This window comes from Pteropus medius, unplaced genomic scaffold (assembly GCF_902729225.1).
Source record: "Pteropus medius unplaced genomic scaffold, Ma_sr-lr_union100, whole genome shotgun sequence".
NCBI lineage: Eukaryota > Metazoa > Chordata > Mammalia > Chiroptera > Pteropodidae > Pteropus > Pteropus medius.
The window spans coordinates 25,786,728-25,811,684 of NW_024351073.1; the positions used below are offsets into that span (position 1 = coordinate 25,786,728).

The 24,957-nt window shown below is 64.0% G+C and overlaps 1 protein-coding gene across 1 annotated transcript in view; it reads left to right on the forward strand.

The window, feature by feature from the left end:
• The window catches only part of LPCAT1 (lysophosphatidylcholine acyltransferase 1), a 38,148-nt gene extending 15,399 nt beyond the window's left edge, over positions 1 to 22,749 (forward strand). The window contains exons 3-16 of the mRNA XM_039842548.1: positions 1,480 to 1,614; positions 1,713 to 1,808; positions 4,737 to 5,212; positions 7,715 to 7,827; positions 8,763 to 8,823; positions 9,095 to 9,153; positions 10,935 to 10,969; positions 12,051 to 12,105; positions 13,990 to 14,072; positions 16,721 to 16,846; positions 17,432 to 17,585; positions 18,783 to 18,877; positions 19,626 to 19,771; positions 20,715 to 22,749. Coding sequence (XP_039698482.1) covers positions 1,480 to 1,614; positions 1,713 to 1,808; positions 4,737 to 5,212; positions 7,715 to 7,827; positions 8,763 to 8,823; positions 9,095 to 9,153; positions 10,935 to 10,969; positions 12,051 to 12,105; positions 13,990 to 14,072; positions 16,721 to 16,846; positions 17,432 to 17,585; positions 18,783 to 18,877; positions 19,626 to 19,771; positions 20,715 to 20,899 — 1,819 coding nt within the window. The 3' untranslated portion in view covers positions 20,900 to 22,749. The remainder of the gene's footprint in view (positions 1 to 1,479; positions 1,615 to 1,712; positions 1,809 to 4,736; positions 5,213 to 7,714; positions 7,828 to 8,762; positions 8,824 to 9,094; positions 9,154 to 10,934; positions 10,970 to 12,050; positions 12,106 to 13,989; positions 14,073 to 16,720; positions 16,847 to 17,431; positions 17,586 to 18,782; positions 18,878 to 19,625; positions 19,772 to 20,714) is intronic.
• Positions 22,750 to 24,957: the final 2,208 nt, after the last annotated feature.

Sequence of the window (24,957 nt, forward strand, 5' to 3'; positions counted from 1 at the left end):
GGTAGTAAATGGGCCGCAGCAAACAGCTCCAGGAGCCCTGCCTCACAGCTGCCTCTGGGTTCAGAGACCCCACCAGGGAGGTGTGGGGCCCGCAGAGACTGATCACGTATCTACCGTTCCGTGTGTGTGCCGGTGTGTAAGGGTGTGTGCACGTGTCTGTACCCGTGTATGCATGCGTGCACATGTACTTGCATGTGTGTGTGCTCATGAATGACTGCACACGTGAACATGCACAGTGTACACATATCAGTGGCTTCGTGTGTGCATTTGCAGGTACGTGAGTGTGCACATGCATGTGCACACGTGTATGCTTGTATGTGTGTGAGCATGTGCATGTGTGCGCACGTGTGACCACACATGTTTGGGGGTGTGCGCGCTTCCATGTCTTCGCATGTGTGTATATTCGTGTGCTGCGTGAGTGTCTGCATGTGTTTGAGCATGCGCGTGTGTGCGTGTGTGTGGCTGCGCATGCTTACATTCGTGCGTGCATGCTTGCATGCCTGCGCATGTGTGTGAGCATGCATGTGCGTGTGTGTGTTGTGAGTGCACGTGTGTTTGCGTGTGTGTGTATTTCCCCTGTGTGTGAGCATTCACACGTGTGCCCCAGCTGCACACATCGCCATACACTCGCCCGCGGCGCAGCCCTCGGCTCCACACAGCGATGTCACGGGGAGCTCAGGCGTGCGCGGCCTGGGCTGGGACCGGTGCTCAGGGAAGCGGCCAGCCAGTGCCCACACTGCCGTCGCGGAGTGCCCACGAGTCGGACCCTGGAGTCAGGAGGGATGGGCTTGGAGCGGCCGGTCCCGGCACACGCTTCTGCACAGCACGGAGCATCGCCGTGCGGCCCGCGGAAGGGTCGTTTTGTGCTGTGCACAGCTGCGTTTCTGAGCCACTGGCGTTAGATTAGGGAGCATTCGCTGACTGTAAGTTAGTGTCGTTCGGACCTTCTTACGATAAGAATCTTTCTTTCCAAGAAAGGAGGAATGACACAGTTTCACAAAGAAACTTAATCTAAATTATTTTCAGAATACAAAGTAACACCTTACAGTAGTACCCGCTCGGTGGGCCGACGGTGACGGTGACGGTGGTGCTGACCCACGTGGTTTAGAAGGAGGGCTCCTCCTCCACTCAGGCTGCCTCCTCCCCGAACCCCGGCCAGGGACCTAAACAAGACGTCCACTTCCGGACGCTGGAAGTTGGAGGCCCAGGGGCGGGAGGTCTTGGTGAGCCCCCTCCTGCTGCAGACAGCACCTTCCTGTGGGTCCTCACAGGGCAGGGAGGGTCGTGCAGAAGAAACCCGTTTGTCAGGCCAAAGCCCCACCCTGTGACTTCATTTAACCTTATGTCCAAATGCAGTCAGGGCCGGCGTTGGGGCTTCGACAGAGACGTTTAGGGGACGTGGTTCAGTGCTCAGCAGAGGGCAGCCTCATACCTAGTCCGTCTCCATGACGACTGCTGGTGCCACGTGTCTGTCCACAGGAGGCCGGGCCAGGCTCGAATTGACTGCGAGCTTCGCTCTGCTCTCCTGGGAGCCTCCCTGCCCAGGGTCATAGCCTCGGACTGCCCCAGAGAGGCCGGCGGGACCGTCCCGCTCCGGGCCAGCCTGGCCCAGCAGTGAGTGGAGGCTCGAGGGCCCGCAGCAGGGGTCAGTGCCCAGCTGCCTGGGCAGCCCTGCCAGTGCGCCTCTCCCATGGCCGAGCTCCCTGCTGCAGCAAGACCAAGTCAGACGCGCACGTCATGGCCACCAAGGCCCCCACCGCTCACACCGCCTGCCCGTTCGGGGACCAAGGCCCTGCGGTCACCCCTGGGTGCAGAGTCAGGACACGTCCTCAGCCTGGACACACCGTCTGCTCAGCTTCTAGTCACCTTCCCCCTCCCGGGCCCTTCCCATCTGGCTCGCTGCGTCCCCTCTCCCGACCTCTGCTCCTGCGAGTCCCTGCACCCCCTGGGAGCCCCCCTAGTTCTGGGACACAGACGACGCCCACAGGCCAGGGGCTCCCAGACCACTCCTGCAGCCCCACCCAGAGCTTACCTGTCTGCAGGTGAGCTCCAGGCTCCCATCGCCCCGCCCACTGCAGCCACAGCCCGCCTCTGCCACGGGGCTGTCACCCTTGTTCACAGCAGCCAGGCCCGAGAATCACCAGGATCCCCTCCCTCACACCACCCGTCCACACCAAAGAGACGTGCCGGGTCCACCTCCAGACACCCTGGCCCCTGCCCCCCGTCCTGGGTCCCAGGGCACCTTGTCCCTTGCCCTCCTCCCTCTCTGTCTCGGCAGAGCAGCCAAGGGGTCCTCTGCAAAGAGAAGTCCCAGCCCTGCGGAGTCCCGTCCAGGTCCCCCACGTCAAGGTCTCGTCCCACCGTCCCCGCCCTGTGTCCCTCCAGGCCTCCTGCCATGCCCCACACGGATGGGCACGGAGTCCCTCGGCGCTCGGCCCCAAGCGCCCTGCTCCACTGTTCCCACCCGCCTGGCGAGACCCTTTCTAATTTACTTAGAATTCACTAACTTTTAAAAACCCTTTATTTCCCCCACTAGAGTGAGGACTGCGGGCGGGCGGGGGTTTCTCCCTGGCTTCCCCGACATGCCGTCCGTGCCTGGCGGAGAGTGGGCGCCCAGTAAACACTGGGCGGAGGACGGAGTCCAGCAGTGAAGGGGGCGGCAGTGGACAGTGTGTCTGCAGGCCCAGCCCTTGGTGGGGTGCACTGTCTGCGGGGCGCGCTGTCTGTGAGGTGCACTGTCTGCGGGGTGCCCTGTCTGCAGGGTACGCTGTCTCCGGGGCGCGGGCTGCGTTTGCTCGTGGTTTGTCTGCCAGTGGCACCACGATCTAAGGAAAAAGGTGTTTCTGGTCTGTTGAGGACAGACCCTAAGTCGTGCACGGCAGAAGGCAGCTTTGCACGTTTGCACGTGCTCACACACGCACTCACATGCTCGCACACTTGCATGCATTCTCGTGATCACACGCTCACACACACATGCGTGCACACGCTCGTGCTTGCATGTGCTCACACACACACTCACATGTGAGCGCGCATTTGCACACTGCAGGGACGCCTCGTGGGAGAGAGATTGTTTTGTTTTGTTTCTTTTTCCTTGTTTGTTCACAATTTTCTGGAGGACGAAGCTCTTTTTAGAGAGCGGACACGCAGGAGAGGCCGCCGCGGTCCGTGTCTGGAAGCGTCTTCATCCCGCGCGCGCCCCACGGGTCGCTTAGGTACAGGAGCCGCGGTGCCGGGCCTCGCGCCCCCGGAGCTGCGGCCGTGCGGCTGCGGCCTGCCCAGCCCTGCCCTGGCGCTACGACCTGTGCTCCTGGCCAGCGGCTTTTAGGGTCTTCTCTTTGTCCTTGGTAATTGGAAAAGTCCTCAGAGTCTCTACGTCTGAGACTTAAGAAATTCATTCTGCTCAGCACCGCGATGCGGGGTGAAGGTGCGTGTCTTCACATGGTTCCTGCAAACCATTTTCTTCCCATCTTGCCGTCTGCCCCGCTTTTTGCTGCCCACCCCCGCCCCACGCGGAGATGGCTCCCTCTCGTTTTCCAGCCTTTCTCGCAAATCGCCTCTTTCCGTAGTGAGGCCGCTGATCCCCGAGAGTGTTTCTGTCCATCGACTCCCGGTGGCAATGCTGGGATGGGATTTTAAGCCCCTCTTCTGAGCTTGCTCTGGGGCTTCTCAGGGTTCTAGTCTGTCCCTTCACGTGGCTGCTTCTGCCCATACGTCTCAGATTCTCAGGGGTCCAGTGTGTGACAGGTGGAGGGGGGCGGTCTCCGCCCAGGACGTTTCTCTTGAGTAGTGTTTGGACTTTTGGCCTGAGGTGGTGGATGTGTGTCTGACAGAAAGATGGAACTCTGAGCCGCACGTTTTAGCAGCTTCCGTCCCCTCCCGCCTGTGACCCCGCCGTCCCCCGGCTGGTGCCTGTTCTCCCCCCGCCATGGCCTCACCTGCTCCTTACGCCGCCGTGGCCATCTGCCGACTCGCTTCGGTGCGTGTTTCACTGAGGAGCGGCGTGGACACACGGACGTGTGCCAGCGCTGTGGCCGGAGCCGCAGAGCGCGCCAGCTCCGTCCCCAGCAGCCCAGTGTCACCGCAGTACTGCTGCTTCCCATTCCCAGCAATGGAGGGCGGCTCCACAGGGCCCGTGCCATTCTGGCCACCGGCCACCGCTCAGATCGGGGGCCTCGCCTCCCGGCTCCTCCCGAGGGGTGTCAGTGTGGACGGTTCACAGCGCCTGCGTTTCTGCAGCAACTTTGCCAGCTTAAATGCCCGGTGACCCATTCTCCCTGGGACCGGCGTGTGGCAGCCGCGGTGCCCCACGTGGTGGCACTCGGCCATGTGTAGTGTTGTTGACACGCCATAGGTGTCAGAGGTTACCACAGAAGGGGACCCTCAAGTTCAAACGCCTAAATCCTCACGTGTCTCAGGGAGAGTAAAGAGGAAACCAATTCAGTTAGTCTAGGCTGGTTTTTACTTTATCTTCCAAATTTATTGTTCCTCTCATTTCGTCCAGAAAAGGCCATTTGCTTCCAGGAGCCACTGACGACCAGCGGAAGATGAGGCCTGAGCTTTCCACGGCCGTGGTCTCAGCTCTGGCTTTCGCTCCAGGTTTTAGGGTGTAGTTTCACTGTTTGGATGTGTTGTTTCCATTTAAAACATTCACATTCGGAAACGTAACACGTCACTTTCTAACGCCTGTGGCGTCGGCATCTTCGGTGTCGGCCTGTGGCCTCGCGTGTGGCCTCGTGTTGTGCTTGGGCCACGTGTCATCTCAAAGCTGCTGGCGGTGCGGCGGAGCCGGCCCGGCGTGGCCAAAGGGAAGGCCGGTCCACTGCAGGCCAGGTGCTCGGAGGGGAGGCACCTTCCTGCCCCTCCCCCCAGGAAGTCGGTGGCAGCTGCCGCCCAGGTGCGGGTCGGCGCTGGGACCCCGCCTGGCTCCGCGTGACCGGCGAGGTCAGCGGGGCTGGGACCCAGCGCTCAGCCCGTGTGACGAGTACCCTCTCCCGCAGGGTCGTGGACGTCCTGCTCAAGGCCATCATGCGCACTATGTGGTTCGTCGGCGGCTTCCACCGCGTGGTGGTCAAGGGCCAGCAGGCCCCGCCCACCGAGGCGGCCATCCTCACCCTGGCTCCACACTCCTCCTACTTCGATGCCATCCCTGTCACCATGACCATGTCGTCCATCGTGATGAAGGCGGAGAGCAGAGACATCCCGATCTGGGGAAGTGAGTGAGCCCCGTGGGCCGGGGCGGGGGGCCCAGGGCAGGGCCCGGAGCCGTGCGTCCTGCTTTCTCCCTGTCACGACGTCCCGTGCCGCGTGTTCCCGTGAGCACCGGTGCCCTCGCGTACCGCAGCGTGCCAAAGGGTTCAGGCTGTAACGAGAGCGTGTCACCTCCACCACGGCCGGTTCCAGGCGTCTGGGAACAGCTCAGGCGCTCCATCCCGGTGTGATAGCCCCTGTGCCGTAAACCCGGGCGTACGGGGGTCCTGAGGCTGTGTGACAGGTTGCCAAAACCGGAGCCTAGAACCACAGACACGCACGCGCTCAGCTCTGGGGCCAGGAGGCCCATCGCCTGCTGTGGCAGGGCACACGCCCCCTGAGGCCTGGGGACAGGCTTTCGTGCCTGCCAGCTCCCGGCACGTCAGGCGCCCCTGGGCTTGTGGCCACGTCACTCCAACCTCTTTCTCTGTTGTCACACGGTCTGTCCCTGTGTCTGTGTCTCTTTTGTGTGTCTCTTATGAGGACCCTCGTCGTCGGGCAATCCAGGTTGATCTGAAGATCTTTAACTAGTTCCTTCTGCAGAAGCCCTTTCTCCAAACGCCACGGTCACAGGTTCTGGGGGTCAGGACGTGGGCCCATCTGTGGGGGTCACCACGGAGCACACTCACCATGCTGGGAATTAGAAGGGGTCCTGGGTGCTCCACGTGGCCCCTTACCGCACCGGCGAGCGAACACAGCTTCCCACGCCCGGCCTGGCTTCCCACGGTGCCCCGGTCAGCGCCTGTGCCAGCCCCTTCCACATCTGCTCTGCCCGGCCCGGCCTCTGCCGCTCCCCCCCTCCCCTCCCGCCTCCGCCCATTACGCTGGCCTTCCCACGGACCCTGGAGCAGGGCGGGCCTGGGCAGGGGCTGCGGGCACGGCAGTGGCCACTGGCCCCAGCTCCACCACCCCGAGTCTCCACATGGCACTTAAAACGCTGGCATCCGTGGACAGCTGCAGAGAGAACACTGCATAAGCTTGGTCTTTCTGACAAGGGGCGTTTTGAGAGGAGGTCCAGGACGTCGTGTCCGTTTGGCCCAGTGGCCGCTACCACCGTGGACTCGACTGAGGGGGGTTGGGTGGGGCCCGTCCGGCCGCTATCATGGGCCACGGCAGGGCGGCTGCTACAGGTGCTCGAGTCCCACAGTCTAGCACGGTCCGTTTCTGGAGGGGACCCCCTCTGGGTGGCAGGCGCAGGCCGTCTCCCCTCCGTCCTCATCGTCTGAGCAGTCAGGGCTGGTCAGCCGGGAGGAAGAACTCTCCCACCGGCGAGGAGGCGGGGTGTTCAGACACGGGGTGTTCAGACACGGCGGGGAGAGCACCATCGGCTCCCGGGGGGCCCAGGTGCTGCAGCCCCACTGGCCTGACCAGACAGACATTATGCCTTTTGAAAACACGCGTCCTCCTTGCTCTTTGGAGACAGCCGGGAAGGCGTGGACACCACGTGGCCCTCACAAGTGACGGGCACTCGGGCCGGAAGCTGGCGGCGGCGCCGAGCCGGCCGGGTGCGTGGTGACAGCTCGCCCGCTGGGAGGGGCCAGCTGCCAGTTCTGAAGTGTGAAGTCAGTTCCGAATTTTCTCTAAGCAGCGTGCCCCACTCAAATCCTGCATGAGCGGGCCCATGTGCCGGGAGCCTGGGCCGTGGAGCCTCCGCCGACCAGCGGGGCCGGCCGTGTGCGTGTCCTGGGCCTGCTGTGGCCGTCCGTCCACAAAGCAGCAGGAGGCCCGTCTCTCCCATTCCGGGCCCAAAGTCCAAGCTCAGGGTGTGGGCGGGGCTGGCTGTGACGGGAAATCCACCCCAGACCCCCCTCCAGCTTCTGGGGCTCCCGGCAGTTCCCGGGGGCCCTCGGCTGTGGCCACGTCGCTGCCCTCTGTGCTGACACGTGGCATTCTCATGTCATGTCTGTGTCTGTCCGTCCTGCAAGGACACACCAGCGATTACAGCCCACCCCCCACAGACAGCCTCGCCTCTCCACGACCCCCACCTGCAAGCACCCTGTTCTCAGATAAGGTTACAGCCTCGGGCACCTGGGCTGGGACGTCAGCCTGTCCCTCTGAGGGACGCAGTCCCACCCACAGCAGGAGCCACGACGTGCCTGGGCCCTCTGCCTCTGAGCCGGGGCCCCTACGCCCCCTTCACCAGCACGCGACAGAGGCCTCTGCCCCCCAGCGGGTCGGCCTCATTGGTCTCGCTCCTGAATTGCCTCCCGTGGACACTCAGGGTTGTTACCTTGGGCCCTGCAGGCTGTGGGGCTCCCCGCTGTTGTCTGAGCTCACCAGGAGCCAGGCTGCTTTTCCCAAGCGCCTGCGTCCGGCCTGCACCCCCGCCCACCCCGTGGAGCGGCCCTTGCTGGCGGCTTCGGGGGTCTCGCCTGCGGCCCAGCCTGCTGCAGCGGAAGCTGTGCCCCCGCCCCGCACTGCCCCCCACGTGCCGCCCCCCGCAAGGACACCTCGCCTTCCCTTTCAGCTCTGATCAAGTACATCCGGCCGGTCTTCGTGTCCCGGTTGGACCAGGATTCCCGCAGAAGGACCGTGGAGGAGATCAAGAGACGGGCTCAGTCGGGTGGCAGGTGGCCACAGGTAAGGCGGGCTGCGCGCACCTGGGCAGGTTCACACCTCAGGCTGTCAGCTGGGGACGGAGCAGGGAAGCAAAAGGGTGGCACCGGCCTTGCACGGGGCTGGGCGCGGTCGGGCGCATCAGTCCGAGTGTGCAAATCCCAGATCGCACTGAACATCGGGTGCTTTCGGCTCTGAGATTTTAAGGTTCAGTGAGTTCTGAGCCGGGAAGGGCCGCTCCCCTCGGCCTCACCCGCGTCGGCGTCCGTCCCAGGCTGAGCCGCTGGTGTGGGTCAGGCTGCGGCCCTGGCCGGCATCAGCCCAGGGTGCGTGTGACTCACGCTGCCTTTATTTACTGAGAAGCGGGAAGTGCCACTGGGCTCTGGCTGTGGCCACTCGGAAAGCATGGGGTGCCCTGGCCGCCGCCCCGGTCCTCCCCAGCGTTCCTGCCGGGCCCTCGCCGCCCCGTGCCGCCAGGAGGTGGTCCCGCCTTCGGGGCCCGTGATCCCCAGTGGTGGGGAGGTTGGCGCCCCGCTGCTGGCCGTGGGGTGCCGGCGGTGCGGCCAAGCTGCTGACGCTGTGGGGTTCCCGGCTGCTGGCCCAGGTCCCCAGGCCCATGCGCCTGGCCGGGGCCCCGCGCCCCGCCCGGGGGCCTTCGGCCGAGGGCTCTGTCCACGGCCGCGGCCGCTCCACGCTGCGGCTCAGTCGCCAGCACTGCACTCCGTGCGGTCGTGTGGGCCTCGCGACAATGCCGCGCGGAGACCACGAGGGCCTGTCTGCCGGCCCCTGGTCAGAGCGGGACAGGAAGTCAGGTGTCTTCCGTGCCGCACGTCAGCTCACGCAGCTGAAATCGGGGACGTGTCAAAACCGCGTCAGCAGCAGCGAAGCCGGCGAGGCTCAGGCCCCGTGGACCGGAGCTGTGTCCCTTCGTGCCCAACGCTGTTTCCTTTCGTTTCCAGATTATGATTTTCCCAGAGGGGACGTGCACCAACAGGACCTGCCTGATCACCTTCAAGCCTGGTTCGTCGTTTCCTTGTACCCTTTCCTCCTCGGGAAAGTGGGGGAGACCCTCACTCCCAGCAGCGCCGCCCGGTGCTCCCCCCGAGTGCACAGCAGCCCGGAGGCACTCGGTCTGCTGCCTGATGGTGGGGCCGTCGCCCCGTTTTCTGCCAGCACAGACGTGGGGACCCCACCGGGCACTGCCGGCCAGCAAGGCCCGTGGGAGGCGCGAGGAGCCCCGGCCGCATCTGTGGCCACGAGGCGTGACGTCCCTCGTGTCCTTTCTCTGCAGGCGCCTTCATCCCGGGTGTGCCCGTCCAGCCCGTGGTCTTGCGGTACCCAAACCAGCTGGTGAGCACCTGCCCAGGGCCCGTGTCGGGGGAGTTCGAGGTCATCTAGGCGTCTGCGTGCGCAGGGTTTCTAGGTGACAGTCCCGCTTTCGTGAGGCCGGACGTGGTGGCCCCCGCTCACGTGTCCGTCCTGGCGTGTTGGTGTGAGGCGGCCCGTGTCAGCAGCTCGTACTCCAGGACACGTCTGCCTCGAGGGCGGGGGGCGGCAGTGGGGGGAGTCGCCGGCTTCGTGGATCCGGAGCCTTTCTCGGGCCCCTGCTGGGCCCAGAGCTTTTGTTCTAAGCAGCGTGAGGACCGGTGCTCAGGGCGCAGAGCTCCCGGGCGGCCTCCACTGGCCGCCGGCTCTGGCGGAGCCCGGACAAGGCGTCAGAGCAGGGTCCAGCCGGGCCCCGCGTGGCCTCCACATCCGCGTCTGTGAAACGGCCGTGGCTGTTCCTTCCCCATGTGCCCTGTGGGCACTGCTTCCGTGCCAGCTGCCTCCTCCGCCATGACCCTGCCCGGGGGCGTCCTCACCCCTCGTGGCCCACGCGCACTCGTGTCCTGGGCTCTGCTGGGCGCCGGGTGCCCGGGCGTCCTCCCCACGGAGGACACCGGAGGCCCCGTTTGTTACCCGGAGCTTTCCCTCTGCCGCAGTGTGCCTTTGTGGTGGCAAAGGAGGCTGCCCACAAGTCAGTACGCAGAGGGGTCTGGAGTCACTGGCACAGACGGTGGCAGAATTGCACGTGACGTGGTGGGCACGGGGGCTCCTGGCCCACCCACCTCCCAGGTGCGCGCGTGGCCCTGCGCCCGTGGGTGGGGCAGGCACTGTGGAGGCTCCGAGCCGCCAGTGACTGTCAGTCAGGACTGGTCGCCATGCGGATCGGCGGATAAAGTTATTTCTGACAACCGCAATCCTGAACAAGCGCACTCGTTAGCCAGCTTCTGAGGGTGACAGTCCCTCGTCAGCGTGCAGGATTCTACGTTTTCCGTTGTTCAAGTTTCAGCATGTGTCAAGCAAGGTGACTTTGCTGGGCGCTTCCTGAGGTGTCAGCTCAGCCGTCAGGGAAGCAGTGTCTGCTCCGCGCTGTGTCGTGTGCTCAGCCGTGTAACGGCGGGAAAAGCCTCTGTCACTGCGGCTATGACCACAGCCCGGAGCAGGGGGGGGCTGTGCGCGTGATGGGGAGCCCCACGCGTGGACGTTCCAGAGCCCGGAGGGGAGTGGGTGGAAAGAAGCCCATTGGGTGACCGACGTCAGGGTAGAAACGGCGTGTGCCACCTGACGTCCCCACCAGGGTGGCTGGTGTGGCTGAGGATGCAGCAGGTCTGAAAAGCCCCACGGGCCACCGGGCCGCTCTGTGCCGCGGGAGGAGGAGCCACAGAGGCTCGTCCTGCCCCGCCCGGAGCCCGGGCCGGCCCCCTGGAGTGTGTCTCTGAGCGTTGGGGCGAGGGCCTTGGCGTGCGGGTGGCACGGGGGTGACATGCAGCTGATGGTGGCAGCAGGCAGGCAGGTGGCACAGGCCCAGCCTGCGAGGCCTGCCCGAGAGCACGTGAGGGGCAGGGGACAGGGCGGGCTCCGTCATGCGCCCCCACTGCGGGACTGCTTGGTGGGGCCAGGAGCGGGGGGCGGGGCCGGGTCCCAGGTAGGCTCGGAGGTGGTGACCTTGTGCTGGGTGGGGAGGAGAAGGAGGTGTCTGGGGGCCGGGGACTGAGGGACGCTGGGGAAGGGAAGGGTGGAGAGACGGGACGAGGGCCCCACGGGAGCTCTGCCTTCCGCGGCTCCACCTGCCCCTCTCTCGCCCCTAGGACACCATCACGTGGACGTGGCAAGGCCCCGGAGCGTAAGTCACCCCCCTGGGAAAGCAGTCTGGTTGCGTTACAACCGCGGAAGCCGAACAGGGCCCCGCTGCTGTGTGACGGCAGCTTCGGCCCGTGGCGGGAGCTCCACGTGCACACCTGGCCTTCCTTACCCCAGACTCGGGCCTGAAGCTAGCGTCTTCAGCCCCTGGGGTCTGTCTACTTGGCAATTATCATCTTGTCCTTGACCCAGGCCTAGAAAAGGAAGCAGAGCTCTGAGGGGCTGCCCTCCCCTTGCCCAGCTCCTGGGGGTGGGGGCGGGGGCGGGGCAGGGGCGGGGCAGGGTGGCGCACGGGGACCCAGGACTGTCAGGCTTCCGGGGGCTGTTTGCCCTGGTGTTCGCAACCGGCAGGCTGTGCAGTGTTGCTGGTCCGAGCCCTGCCCAGACCCCCAGCCTTGCCCAGGCACTCGGAGCAGACCCCGGGGCAGTGCCATGAGGGGCAGCACATCCCCGTGGTGGTCTTAGGGCTTTCGAGGCTGGAGGGTGGAGGGCAGCTGGCGAGAGGTGGAGTGGAAGGGTGCATAGGGCTGGGAACAGGCTCCTCTGGGTCCTCGTGGCCTGGGCCCGGGTTGGCAGTGACGAGGCAGAAGTGGGGTGTGTGAAGAGGAGGATGTGAATCAGGGGAGCGAGCAAGGGCCTAGGGACAGGGGACTCTGGACGGCTCCCCGTCTCCCACTCCTGTAAACGAAAGGCTGGTTCCGAGGGCAGGAACTCTGGGAGCTGGGCTTGGGAATGGCATGACTTGGGACCTGTCCCTTCTGTGCTCCCCGGGGACAGCCAGGCCAGGGACAGGTGTCAGGTGGCCGAGCTGGAGGACAGACGTGGGAAATGGTGGGCGGCACAGCAAAGCAGAGCTGCAGGTGCGGGTGTATGTACTAAGAGCCGTGGAAACCACGTGAGGCTCGCCCTGGCAGGGGAAGGCTGGGCGCCAGCTCCTGGAGCAGGACTTACTGCCCAGCAGTGCCCTCTGCGGGGGAGGGCTCTGCAGATCTTGCTCCAGAATTGGAAGTCGTTTAACTAAACGGAATCTTTTAACCCACGCGGGAAATCTATTCGTTTTTAAGGCTGGAAATCCTGTGGCTCACGCTGTGCCAGTTTCACAATCGAGTGGAGATTGAGGTTTGTATGGACGCAGTGGGCAGCGCGTGGGGGGGGCGTGGACACATCGTAACACGATGCATCGAGGTCTCTAGATGCGATGTTATACGGGGTCACATTGGGGGTCCGTACAGACGAAACGTGATGGGCTGTCACAGATACCGTGTCGCGTGGGAGTCCGTGTAGATAAAGTGTCGCGTCGTCTGTGTCGCTACAGCGTCTGTCACCTGTCCCTGTCTTGCTTTGAGCTTTTTTTTCGTGGCTCCTGCGAGGTGCTTCCCAGTGCTCGTGCGGCCGTCACTTTGTGTCTGTTGCATGATTCTGAATACATTCAGATAGGATTTTTAAAGCAACAAGGAAGATAAATCGGTCATTGTTTTATGGTTAGCATAGCTTAAGGGCATGTAAAGTTGGCACATATGCAGTGAATTTTTTTTTTTTTTTGGCTTTTATTTTTGCCTGATACTAATACTGCTGAATCCGTACTGCAGAATTTGTCACACTGTCATCCCTGCTTACTACCTGGTCAGGTCGTGTGGCCCGCCTCCCATTTTTATCCCATTGGGCCATTGGGTGTCTCAGACAAAACCACGACACCCATTCTCTCGGCCAAGTTAAATAGAGTCATAGTCGTTCAGCTTGTAAATTTTACGTGCGTGGATGAGGAGTAGAGTTTATTTTCTTAAAAGGGGAATTAACAGGCCTGTCCTGCTGCCTTCCGATAAGTCTCGCAGTGACGCTGAGCTGACAGACGAGCCGGCTTCCAGCCAGCTTTCCCACCTCGGTGGAACATGAGCCACTTCATACGCAGGACTGAGCGGGAGGGGCCTTGGCCGGAGCCCAAGGGCGGCAGGCCCGTTCGCGTGGCTCTTCTGCTGGCAGCTGGGAACACGGTGGAGCCAGGCTCTGAAGGGCCGGGCCGGCCTCTCGGTGGGAGCAGCTCCGTTTCAGACCTGGCTTCTCATTTTAAGGCTGGGAAAGCAGCCGTCTGACTTGTGAAATCGCTCTGGACGCCTCTGCCGGCGTCACCCCTCACAGAGGCCAGGCCGGTGTGGGGGCTGCTGCAGCTTGCGCGCTGCTTTCCGACCTGGCGCTGAGTGAGAGGTCGAGTTCGTGACGAGGACTGACGGGACTCCAGGACGTCCCCGTCCCCATCGACACCCGCATTAAAGGAGGGTGGTGGTCGCCGCCTCGTGTGGGCGGCGGGATTTGCTTAAAACCCCGCGCGTGGGTCACTCACTCATGGCGCGTGTTTGCGGGACAATGTATCGTATCTCAAAATGCAGTAGATGTCAGAGTTGATAATAGTCGTCCACCTGGAAACAGTTTGCTGTGCTGTCCCCAACACCAAGCTGAGACCTTTAGCGAAGGACGCACACCTGTCATTCTGCACATGTGAAGACAGACCCTGGGTGGCATCTCAGATACCGGCGCTGGCCCCAAGAGCTGCCATCCCAGGGGCGGGGGGGGGGCGCTCCTGGCGAGGGATGGTGGGCTGGAAGTTCTCACACACACGCGTGCGTGCCTGTGTGTGCACGCGTGTGCGCGCATGTGTACGTGAGCATTTTGGAGATGATCACTGTGGCCTGTGTGTGCACGCGTGTGCGCACATGTGTACGTGACCATTTCGGAGATGATCACTGTGGCCTGTGTGTGCACGCTGCGTGGCGCGCCATGTGTACGTGACCATTTCGGAGATGATCGCCGCGGCTGCCTGTGTGTGCACGCGTGTACGCGCATGTGTACGTGACCATTTCGGAGGTGATCGCCGTGGCAGGTGCTTTGGCAGATCCCCGTTTTGTCTGACTCGTGGCTGTCACTCACGGCTGTCACTCACGGCGGCGCGGGCGAGGCAGGCGTCCTGCGGGCCCCGTGGGAGTGACACCGCCTTCTCCGTGTGCTCAGTTCCTGCCCGTGTACAGCCCTTCGGAGGAGGAGAAGGAGGACCCGGCTCTGTACGCCAGCAACGTGCGACGCGTCATGGCAGAGTGAGTGAGCCCCTCCCGCCCCCCCGCCCCCCACCGCAGCTGGGCCGAGGGCCACCCCACTTCCTTGACTCCCCAGGTATCGGGACAGAGGGTCCTCGTGAAAGCAAGGGGCCAGGCACTGGCCGTGCCGGTCGGGCCCGTGCCTTACGTCTCGTGTTTGTCAGATGACATTTCTGCTTACTCGGCGTTTGGAAAATGCGTAACCGTCACCGAGTTTCACAGACTTGGAGGTGCCCGTGGCCACCGTCGCCCCGGGTGCCGCGTGCGTGGGCGGCCGGCAGGGAGGGCGCAGCCTGGGCAGACGCCGGGGCCTGGGCGGGAGTCTCAAAGCGGCAGAGCTCGTCCCCCGCAGTGTTTGTGGACATGTGTGCTTCCTCTGCCCGGGCAACACGCGGCCACTCATGTGGCCGGCCCGCTGCAGCTGGACGCCTGCCCTGCTGTGCTCCTGCCTGCCCAGCCGTGTCAGGGGTGCTGGAGTCAGCCCCCCACCCCACCCCCCACAGCCGCCTCGTCCCTGGGCCCCGTCCTCTCCTTCCTTCTCCTCCGAGGCAGCAAGGGCTCAGCGAGTGTCGCCCGTGGGGGCCGCACAGCTGCACAGGGCGGTTAACAGGTGCTGCTGCTGAACCGTGTGGCTTAGGCTTCTAAACGGTCCCCACGCCTGCACGTCACACCCCCACCGCAGTGCGCCCTATGGGGCCACACGGAGCAAATCACGCGTCTCGCCTCAGCGTAGTGAATTAAAACTCAGCGAGGTGTCTAGGCGCAGTCCACAGGCGCCGTAGACAGCGAGGCACTAGGCCTGCCCAGCGGGACACGCCCCTCCCCTGGGCCCTGCCCTCTGGGGTCCACCGAGCCGTGAACCACACAGGCCGCCAGACCTGCTCGACCCCACTGCTCAGAAAGTCAGGATGCTCAGCGACACCCTTGTTCGCTCTCTCAATAAAGAAACCACGTCCAGGGATCGCAGGCGACAGGCCAGGTGCCGGCGGTCTCCGTGCCCGTTCTAGTTAACCGTAACCCTGTTTACAACGATCCTAAAGAAACCGGCCATGTTCTCCGATAGCCCCAGGCACCCCCTTGCCTCAGGAAAATCCCAGACGCAGGGAGGCAGGTCGTCCCCACCCGGGTCCTAGTCCCATCTTCAAAGGCACCTGGGAGGGGCCAGGACCCCTGAGGGGTCTGCGAGTGGCCCCTCCCGCCTGCCCGTGGAGCAGCCCGAGGTCCGCCTGCCGCAGTGTGGCTTCTGGCCCCGAGGATTATGGCTCAGTTTGCCCAGGAGAACCCCAACATCCACGGAGAAAGACTTCAGGGGTCCTTTGCACCTCCCCGAGTGCACGCAGTGTTGTCATGACAACAGGAGCCACTGTCCAAATGATTGAAAGCCCGCTCAGTTATGGGGGGGGGGTGCTGTTTAGTTTCCTGTACTTGGTAAATTTCCTACCACGAGTGTGTAATAGGGAACGTCATGTTTCACGAACACTGACGCAGCTCAGAGCAGCCGCGTGCCCGGACTCTCCGTGGCTTCAGGGCAGGGCCAGCTCTGGCAGAAGCATCCCTGGCCTCCGGTTGAGAGTTCAGCTTCTCCGCCCAGCACCGCGGTGGGCGGCGCGTCGTCTCCGCGGCCCAGGTGCCTGCACGTTTCCCACAGGTGCAAACCCAGACGGTCCGGAGCCAGCCGCGAAGCTCCCTGTGACGAGGTCGGGGTCAGCTCGCGGGCGTTCGGTGCTGAGTGCGAGCTCCGCACGAGGCTCTGTCATCTCCTTGCCGCCTGCCCCCCGGGTCTCCTAGCCGGCCCTGCCCAAGACCCCTTCCTGGGGAGGCACCCACAGCAGCGCCCCGCTTCAGGGACCAGGCCTCTGCTTCTTGTCAGCCACTCCTGGTGACAAGCTCAGGAGGCCGAGCCTGCCCTCTGGCAAAAGAGGGTGGCGGCTGTGAGCCTTTTGGCCAGAGGGAGTTGCAAAGGGACGGTCCACACCGGGTTTCAGCGTGTCCCTTCTGCCTGGCCTTTCCGAGCTGTCTGCAGGAATGTGCCACAGCGTGTACCGCCCTCGGAGCCCGCACGGTCTGTGGGAACGGCTGGAAACCGCATCTGTCCTGCCCACAGCGGGTGGGAGGGAGGGCGCGGGCGGCCACTGATGGACGGTGAGCAGCTGAGCCGGGCGTGGGAGGAGCTGCCTGCCCCTCACACCTGCGTCGCTTTACTCTGGTTCTCGAAAGTTTTCAATGCTACTCGTTCCGATGATGGACGATCTGCTCCGGTCCCTCGAGCCGAGGCCATATGGGGCTTTTCTGAGCAAAGCTGCCCGCTCCGCCAGCCGCCCCTCCGTGTGTCACCCCACGTGGCTCCTGTTCTTGAGAGACTGTGCTAGTCACAACTCTCATCGCCCGTGTCCACGTCGACTTATTTCAATGTTTGACTAAAGTTAGTTGTATGCGGACTGCTAGATCCAAACGCTGAAAGCAGGTAATCGCTTCAGTCACGGAGGATCGCCTTTTAAAACGCCACCTTCCCGAGGGCAGCGCGGGTGCCACGGGGCTCGGAGCAGGGTGTCAGCGCCCGGCCAGCGTCACCCCTGCCTGGATTCCCGCACCAGAGCGACTCAGGAGCGACCCCGAGGCGGGCGCTGACGGCTGTCCTCTCTCCACAGAGCCCTGGGCGTCCCCGTCACCGACTACACCTTCGAGGACTGCCAGCTGGCCCTGGCGGACGGGCAGCTCCGCCTCCCTGCGGACACCTGCCTTCTCGAGTTTGCCAGGCTGGTGAGGGGCCTGGGGTGAGTGCCCTGGTCCCCCCGTTCCTGAGCCGTTGGTCAGGGAGGGTGCCCCCTGCAGCTGTGACAGGGTGTCGGGCTGCAGGCGCGGTGACAGGCACCATGTCTTCAGCACAGCAGGAGAGCAGCGTGGGCGAGAGCTGTGTGCTAGACCGGAAGCTTCCGTCAGCACCCCACAGGGGCCCCCGCCCTGCAGGTGTCCGTGACCGGGCTGGAGGTCACCCAGGGCCCAAGGACAGGCCATCAGAGCGAGCGCTTATCCTGGGGGTAGGCGGAAGGGGTGTTTTTCTTTTTTCAAATGCCAGCTTCGATCCACAGAAGTGTCTTAAACCATTACCGGTTGGCGCCAGCTCTCTCTCCGGGGTGCCACCCGGGGCAGGGTGACGTCCTGGTTCACAGCCGCCGAGGGCTGTGGACACTTAGGGTGCGCTGTGTGTCCTCAGGTCATTAGAAGTCTCTCCTCGAAAACCAGCTGCTTGGCCTACAAATAATTTTAGTACCTCGTCGGGTCTGCACGTAGCGGTCAACCTCCTGTCTCTGGTGTTCTGTAATTTCGTGGGAAACGTCTTTCCCTCTCTTTCTCTTCAGCCTGAAACCAGAAAAGCTTGAGAAGGACCTGGATAGGTATGCGGCGGGCGCCCAGGCTTGGCAGGGCAGGACGATGGGCGCCTCGGAGTTCGCTGCGTTCCTGGGCGTCGAGCTGTCCGACAGGCTGCACGACATGTTTTCCCTGTTTGACGAGGTAACCCTGCCGCTCCCGAAGCGTGATCCCTTTTCCCTGCGACAAATGTCCTTCGGCGGCTTCGGAAGCAGGAAAGGGAAACCTCCCCGTCACTCAGCCCGCCGCCCACCCTGTCCGTGGGGTCTCCCCCAGGCTCGCAAAGCCTCATGATCGGGGGGCAGGGGGCAGTGAACTGTCGCTTGCTGATGAGCCCCTCTGTAGCTTGGGGGTTCTGACGTGGTGTCACCCAGTGGAGCCGGCCTGGCCTGAGGCCCCCGCGTGTCCCTGCCCCAGAGCCCTCTGCTGGCCCCTTCAGAAGCCCCTTCCTCGATGGTTGCAGTTTTGGGGTTCCGCCGTCTCCGTGTGGGGCCCGGCCATCCTCCCCTTTCGCCAAGCGCGTCGTGCTCAGGTTCTCTGTGCTGGCTGAACGTGGCCCTGCTGCTCTAGAAGTGGGGGGTGGCTTGTCGGGGTTCGAGAGGGCTGAAGACGGAGCGCCCGGAGGGGCAGGCCACCACAGCTCGGAAGCCGGACGCACCTGGTGCCCCCCAGACATCTGTGTCACAGTGCAGACGCCTGCTGTGTGTCCCGTGGCAGCCGGTCAGGGCACGGTGTGTGTGGAGCCAGGAACGTGCCACGCAGATGACACGGCTGTTCTGGGTGACAACACGGCACATTCCGCATGACAATGTCGTGTGTCCTGTGTGGCCGCAGGCGCGGTGTGGTCTGGCGTGTGTAGAGCCAGGAGAGTCGCGATGACGTGGGCACGAGCCCTGTGCCCCAGCAGCCCCGGCCCCGTGCAGGACACGTGCGGGGACACGCGTCTCCGGCGCCCCACGTGCCGGCACCGCGTCCCAGCTCGGGGACCCCCCCATGTCACACGCTCGCTGTGCTGCCATCAGCCCGCTGGCTTGCCAGAGCCCAGACGGGAGCCTCGCCGTCGGCGGCCTGTTTTTCTAGCAGAACAGGCTTCGTGCCACCTGCTTCCTCGGGCAGCTTAGTGTGAAAACCAGTCGTGACGGCCAGAGGCACCGTTCGCGCCACGCTCGCCTGGGAGAAGTGGCCGGTCACCAGCATCTTCCAAGCGCCGTGTTCACACAGACACGTGACGCCTGGTCCGAGCGGAGCTGAGCTCCAGTGAACCCCCAGCGGCCAGCACTGAACCCCAGCTCTCCCGGGGGACGCGGCCGAATGGCCACTGAGGGCATCTCTGTTCCACAGAGCGGGGCCGGCGAGATGGACCCGCGGGAGTACGTGGTCGCCTTGTCCGTCGTCTGCCGGCCGGCCCAGACCCTGGACACCATGCAGCTGGCGTTAGAGAGCAGTTGAAGAAGAAGAAGAAGCGTTCTTGCTTGAGAGGCGTGGAGGCGGGCGGGCGTCGGGCGCCTGAATGCAGCTTGAGTAATACTCTCGCCGATGGCGTGGCCATTTGCCCAAGTGCCGTGATCACGTGAGCTTGTACCAGCCACTGTGTGTGAAAATGCGCCCAAGCCTCCCCAGATCAACCTCGTCCTGGAATCCGGCAGCCTCACATGAGGAGGGCACAGGGCGGGCGGGTCGGTGCCCCAGGCCCCCCGGCTTGCCCCGCTCAGCCCCCACATCAGCCCGCTGACGGGGAAGCAGCCAGGGCACCTGGGCGGCCTGTCCACCACCGGGGCAGGCCCCTGACGGGACCCCAGCCTGCATGCAGACTCACCTGGCTGCCCTCAGGGCTGGCCTCCATCACTTGCTGGCCACTAAACAAACCATCAGAAAGAAGGGTAGCCTCCCGACGGTCAGGCACGGGGGTGGCCCACCTGCCTCGGTGAGCTGAGAGCCCGTGAGGTCCACATGCGCCAGGCCCAGCGCACAGGGCCATCCATGCCCAGGTGGACAGACACCACCCTGGGGAGCCTGATCGAGGCAGGAGGGCGAGTGGCCGCTCGGACGGCTCGGCACTCGCCAGGGTGACCACGCCGTGGGGCGGAGTCGGCCGGCTGGAGAGCTGAGAACACCCAGGCGAGGGGAACCGGGCCGCCCTGGACAGGGCCGGGACCCTGGTAACGCCGGGCCGGCCTCCGCCTCGCAGATGTACGGGTCTCGAGAGGACGGCAGCGTAGACGAGGACGCCCTGTCCACCATCCTCAAGACAGCAGCAGGGGTGGCGCAGCTGCCCGCGGCGCGCCTCTTCCGGGCGGTGGACCGGGAGGACAGGGGGAGGATCACATTCGGTGAGTGGCCGCGGCAGGGACGATGGCCTGCTGTGTGGGGGGCGTCCCCAGGTGGGTGGGGCCCTCGCACATGGAGCTCCTGCCACCTCTGTGCTCCAGGCCACCCTGTGTCACGAGCAGCTCTGAGAGTCCGAGGAAGAACCTGGCTGGGAGGGGCGGGGGTGTCCAAGTGACACCCAACTGACAGCAGACCCCAAGCCCGGCCACAGAGCTCGGAGCCCACGACAGACGGCATCCGGGGGCTGCGGGCGGTGCTGGGCCACGGCGGGCACCGCGGTCGGGGGCCCAGTCGGTCCCTGAGCAGGAGCGAGCCCGCTGCCCCGTGGGCACCGACTCCAGCCGCTCCTCAGAGCAGCGGCCAGCGCAGCCCGCACATCTCAACTCAACACGTGTCCCGCTGAAACACGCCGCTGTTTGCTTAGCAAAGGTCATGCCGTGTCTTGTTTGGACATGCTGTAAAATTGTGTCCAAATGTCAGACACGGGCGTGTTGGTTTAGCTGTGTGTGCTCATGCGCACCAGCACCAAAGCCGGCCGCGCTCCCGAGGGGCAAGGGGCTGTCGGTGACAGGCTTGCAGGGGGCGCGGACCGACTGCAGACTTCCCAGTAGCCGCCATCAGGGTTCCCTGGAGCCTGCAGGCACCGGCACCCGCTCCCCGGGTCCCCTGGGGGGCCCGACGCACCCTCCACCCCAGTGCAGCCTCGGTCACAAAGGCGCCCCGTCCTGCCCCGAACCAGCCCCTTCAATGATTGGCAGCTCTGCACAGGCACCGAGCCCCCAGACTGTACGCTGGGTGTCCCTGAAGCAGGAGGCGAGGGGGCGTGGGGACGCCCCTGTGCGCCCACTGATTTCCCGTCCTCGCCTCCAAGGCCGAGGTCCAGCCCTGCGGGGGTGGGGGCCGCCCGCTCAGGCCCCCGTGACGCCGGCACCCTTCTCCGTGCAGCCGACTTCCGCAGGTTTGCAGAAACATTCCCCGACTTCGCCGAGGAGTACCTGTACCCCGACCGGCCGCCCCCGGAGAGCCGCACACAGCCGCCCCCCACTGCCACCCCCAACGGCTTCTGTGCAGACTTCAGTCCCGAGGCCTCGGACACGGGGGGCCAGCGATCTCGGCAGAAACTGGACTAGGACAGGAGGTGCTGGAGAGACGGCGCCCTGGGGTCCCCCCGCCCCCCGCCGCCACGTGGCCGCGCCCGTCTGCTGTGACCGCCACCGAGGTCGCCCTCCGCGGAGGCGGCACGGTCACCGCCCCGGGCGAGTGCCAGAGGCGGGGTGTTTCCGTTTGCCCCTGGCATGGGGCGTCGGGAAGGGCGGCGGCGGGCGTGGCTCCCCCACGCGGCCCCCGTTTCCGGTCTCCACCCCGGTCTTCCCACGCGGCCCCCGCGCGCCCGGGCACGGGACGGGCCGCGTGCTTTCGCGTCCCGCACAACCTGCCGACCTCTGGGGTCCCGCGCGGCCCCCCGCCCTCGGTTTTTAAATGTTTCTACACTTGTGGGAGCTCACGAGCATTTTATAAATTTCATTTAGATACTTCAGGAAACATTCAGCATTTTTTTAAAAAAAAAGAATTGTTTTTCTACTTCATTTTCCTTTGAGGGTCAGAGGATATTTATTTGTAGCTCCTTTGGATAGACCCCGAGGCGCCTGTGGCTCAGACATCAGCTCCTGCCCGGCCGCCCTGTCCCGGGCCCCCGGCCCTCAGCCCTTCTCAGCCCTGGTTTCTCTAAGCGCCACTGGCTGGGAACGTCGGTCCCACACGCCGAGCGCTGCTTCTCTGCGGGCCCAGCCCCCGCGGCCGCACTGACTGGGCGGCTGGCGGCCGGCGTAGCTCGGGGCTCAGGTGGGGTCAGGGCTGGCGGTCCCGGCCATTTGCTGCGGGTGTCCAGCTGTGCTGGTCTGCTTGGAGTCCTGCCCGGGACGGGTGCCGGGTCCTGCCCGGGTGCTAGGTCCTGCCTGGACGCTGGCCACTGCCGCCCCTGTCCCTGGCTTTGTAGAGCCGCCGTCCCTGCCTGGGAGGCTACCGGGGAGCAGTGGCAGGGAGTCAGGGGTCCAGCCACAGCCTCGTGCAGACTTCCCCGCCGCCATGGCAACAAGGGCCGTATCTGCTCCGACGCAGGGAAGACACGCCTCTGAGAGCATGAGGTCCAGGGCCCCTCCCGAGCCCAGCTCGCAAAGGGGACACGTTGGCGTTGCCTGCCCTTCCTAAAAGCCCCTTATCGGTCCCGTGGGGCGTAAGTGAAGCACAGTCATAACCACAGACTCTGGTTTGTGCCCTGAAGCAACGCCTTTGGGCTCCTTTGGGAAAAAGCAGTTTGTGAATTTCTAGTGGATTAAATTTTCCATCTGGAACATCTCTGCCGAAAGTGGCCACCAGGGCCGGAGCACAGGGAGCCGCTCGCCAGCTTCCCGAGGTTCTGTGGCTGGCGTTAGGAAAACCTTCCGCTCCCATGCAGTTGTCACCTCCACCTTGTCCCAGCGGTTCACTGCCAGCCAGGACACACGGGGCGGGGTCCACCGAGGCTGATTCCGGGGTGCTCGGCCTGCTGGATGCAGCAGGCTGCGACGCAGCCTGGGGAGCTCACGGTGACTGAGTCTGTCATCGTGAAATGCGTAAAGATTCACTTCTAAAGGAGAGAAGCCTGCCAGTGACCAGTGAAGGGAGTGAGCGCAGCGTGCTGACGGGGAGCCCAAGCTCGTGGCCTCCGTCCTTCCTGTCTGTGGATGAAGGGTTTTTTGGAGGAAATGCCACTGTGCGTTTTCAGGAAAAAAAATCTCTGATGAGCAGACGTCAGGCAGGTGTTCTCCCCACCCCACCCCCCGCCCCTCCCGCCCGCTCAGTGCCCCGGCAGCTTCAGTGCTGAGCTGAGCATGGCGTGTCGGGCTTCATTCCCTTTGTGTGACATGAGGACCGGCAGCCGGTGCAGCCGAAGGACACGAGTTTGCGATGGAATGAATAAAACAGCCAGATGTACCTGGGGCGCACCTGTCCGTGTGGTTCTTTATCAGGGAGACGACAGTGACCGGTCCCGAAGCGCGCTCTCCCCCACCCCCGTGGGAAACACGGCGGGAACGGCACGAGAAAGCCGTGCGGTAGCCACGCGGCCCGGGGCGTGCGGGGCGTGCCGGCCGGGGCCGGGGCCCAGACTGGCGGCTGCCGGCCTCCCGGTGAGCCGCTTCTGTGATCCCACGGGTCACACTGTGGGCCTCGGACACACGTTACAGCCCTCCTGGCACGTCGGTGGCACAAGCAGAGTGGAGGGGCATCGGGGTAGCGGAGCCACCGGCCTCGGGTCCGACGGCTCCGTGACACTTCGCAGAAATAAGCCCGAGGAGCCGCTGGTCATGGAGGTCGTGCCCCGAAGCGACGGCGTTCACCCCGCAGCAGCTTATTCACTTCGTGCCTTCCCTTCTAAATGCGATAAGTGGGTGTGGCCTTTGGAATTGGTTAAATTTAGTTTTTTTAGGTAAAGGGCTAAAACAAAGGACATTTCACATCTAAACCTGGACACCTCCTGCCACTCACCTTCTCTATTTAAAACAGTAGCAGATGACAGACGTGGGGACACGGAGGAAGCACGCCGTCAGGCTCACACACGAGCGTGCACACGCATGAGGAAGCATGCCGTCAGGCTCACACACGTGTGCACACAATGTGTGCACATGCACACGCATGAGGAAGCATGCCATCAGGCTCATACACACGTGTGCACACACTGAGGAAGCACGCCGTCAGGCTCACACGCGTGCACACAATGCGCGCACACGCACACGCATGAGGAAGCATTCCGTCAGGCTCACACACACGCGTGCACACACAATGCGCACACACGCGCGGCCAGGAGGGGGTCCGCAGACGCCCCGCATCGTTCCTGTGCCCGCTGGAGGGAGCCACGTGCATGCACGTCCTCCTCCTGCCCGCATCCCACGTGTCCACGGCTCCCACCAACACGTGGACGGCGGGCACTCTCCTGGTGAGAGGACCCGTTTTCGTCCCGCAGTACCTGTCCTGCATCTGTCATAAAGTCAGTCGCGAACATGCCCACAAGCGCCCAGAGGGCCCACCGGCTCCACACACGGCGACCACCCGTTCCCCTCGTCAGTGGCATTGGGGGCATTCCTTTCCTGTGGGTTTGGTCACAGGAGTAGCCCTAGGGAGCTGGTGACCATCTGATCGATTGTGTCCCTGGGGCTGAGGGCTTTACCAGGCAGCGCAGGCTCATCCGCACTGCAGGGTCGGGTACCAATGAAGCCAGTGAGCAGGTCACTCGCAGCTCCGCCCACGTCCCCCGCTGACAGTGAAGCCCCAGCCCTGGGACCGTGCAGGGCAAACCACACAGGAAGGAGTGACGAGCCAGAATTGGAGGTCGCGCTCCCTACGCAGAAGCACAGTCATCAGCCTGAGGGTCTCGTGGTCGCGCTGAGCTCAGCGGGCAGGGACGTGCACCCTGTGAGGCACAGTGTAGCACCGCCAACCCAGCGTCACAGACTCGTATCCGGCAGGGAAGGCCACGGTTCAGAGCACGCTCCCCGTGCAGTGACATCACGCTCGCTGGGATGGCGCCCCCACCTCACGAGGCACCACCCCCCAGCGGGCAGCAGCTCCGCTCACAGCCGGGCAGCGGCCCCTGGGGCGGAGGGGCCTCGGTAGGCGTGCACAGTTCAAGTGCGTGTCTGCGCCGTGCTTCCTTAGTGATAAATGGGTTCCTCACAGCATACCACATACCCCGCAGTGGGAGGGTCCAGTATGACCAGCAGGACGCCCCGGGAGGCCGCCTGCGGGGCAGCACGGGGCCTGCTTCCGACCGGATGGACGGAGTCCAGCGATGCCCGCATCGGCCAGGCCTCCCTGGCACAGTGGCGCTTCATCCTGCCACCTCCGGTGCCACTTAGTGCGAAGTTCACCTGGGAAGGAGGTGGGCCTGGGCGTCACTGTGGTCCCCGGGGAGGCCCAGACCCAAAAGAAAGGTGACCGAAAAAATACCAGGTGTCTAGCACATGTGATTGGAGTCCCAGAAAAGAGGAGTTAGGACAAAAATTACTTGACAAAATAATGGCCTGAATTTTTCCAAATCTACAAACTCAGACATCCAAGAAGCTCAATAAGCTACAAGCAGAAAAAATAGCACAACAATACAGGGAGGCACATTATAAAATCCTGAAAGCCACTGATAAGAAAAAGTCCTTAA